Consider the following 1,246-nt stretch of genomic DNA (forward strand, 5'->3'; position numbering starts at 1 on the left):
GATTATTAATAATTTAACAGTGTATGTGTGTATATATATATATACGCGCACACACACAAGTAAATATTGTTACTGTCTGTTTGAGCTGTAATAAAGAGGTCACATCTGAAACCCAACAGAAGTTGGTTTGTTTCAGAGCTGCTTTTATAAGTGCTTGATTTCACAGCTATAACATCATCTTTTAAAAATATCTGCGAGACATGAGGGATCAGCGGATTAGAACTTCACACGAGTGTTTCTGCAGGAGGAGACCCACGAGACCCGAGAAGAGCTCGGCTTTAGACAGCAAAGAAACGTCTGATGACTGACACACAGACACACACACACACACACACACACAGACAGACAGACACACATAACTATGCAAAGATTTGATTTCTTCCGAACACTGTACATACCTTCCTACTTTCTCCTGTAGTCACGGAAAAGCAACAAAAACTCAATTTCCCATCAGCGCTCTCGCTTGCAGTGACGCAAACGCGTCGGTGCGCGGCGCATGGGCGACGTGTCGTCGAGTGTTTACGCGCGTAATGGCGGCGGGCAGGCTGTGATGAGCCACGGCGAAAAAAACACAGCCAGCGATCCAGCCCTCGGTCAGTTTCCACAGCGGCGACACGGAAGAACGCGAAAATGCAGATCACGCTGAAAACCCTCCAGCAGCAGACGTTTAAAATCGACATCGACGCGGAGGAGACGGTGAGGGCAGCGCGCGCTGCTAGCGGCTAACGGCTAACAGCTTTCTGCCAGCGATGTCAATAAAACACACTAAAGCTCCAGTCAGACCACTCAAATACGCTGTAGTTACTCTGTGACTTTACGTGAACCTCAGAGACTCGCTGCTGTTTGCGCTTGGCGCTGTTTACGGAGTTCTGTGAACGTTTTAGCATTAGCACGTTAGCTGCTCATAAAATGAGTTTTTACTTCCACCAAAAACTTTACGTGAACCTCAGAGACTCGCTGCTGTTTGCGCTGTTTACGGAGTTCTGTGAACGTTTTAGCATTAGCACGTTAGCTGCTCATAAAATGAGTTTTTACTTCCACCAAAACAGGATAAAAGTTGTCTACATGAGACACATAAGTAGTGCAGGCACTCCAAAATCTGCATAATCGTCATTTACCAATCGTTATTACTTGTTAGTCGTGCCAGACGGACAGTTAAAGAGTAATTAGTGTTTTAGCAAGTCATGCTGTGGCGTTATAGAGGTTTTAACGCGTGTGTGTGTGTGAGAGAGAGAGAGAGGTGAAC

The 1,246-nt window shown here is 45.8% G+C and overlaps 1 protein-coding gene across 1 annotated transcript in view; it reads left to right on the forward strand.

Annotated features, from left to right (window-relative positions):
* The first annotated feature begins 470 nt into the window (after positions 1 to 470).
* Positions 471 to 1,246, forward strand: part of LOC107570951 (UV excision repair protein RAD23 homolog B-like) — a 21,980-nt gene continuing 21,204 nt past the window's right edge. Inside the window, exon 1 of the mRNA XM_016257235.1 lies at positions 471 to 696. Within this exon, the coding sequence (XP_016112721.1) occupies positions 631 to 696 (66 nt within the window). The 5' untranslated portion in view covers positions 471 to 630. The remainder of the gene's footprint in view (positions 697 to 1,246) is intronic.

Source organism: Sinocyclocheilus grahami, unplaced genomic scaffold, assembly GCF_001515645.1.
Source record: "Sinocyclocheilus grahami isolate Dianchi unplaced genomic scaffold, SAMN03320097.WGS_v1.1 scaffold1525.1, whole genome shotgun sequence".
NCBI classification, from domain to species: Eukaryota; Metazoa; Chordata; class Actinopteri; order Cypriniformes; family Cyprinidae; genus Sinocyclocheilus; species Sinocyclocheilus grahami.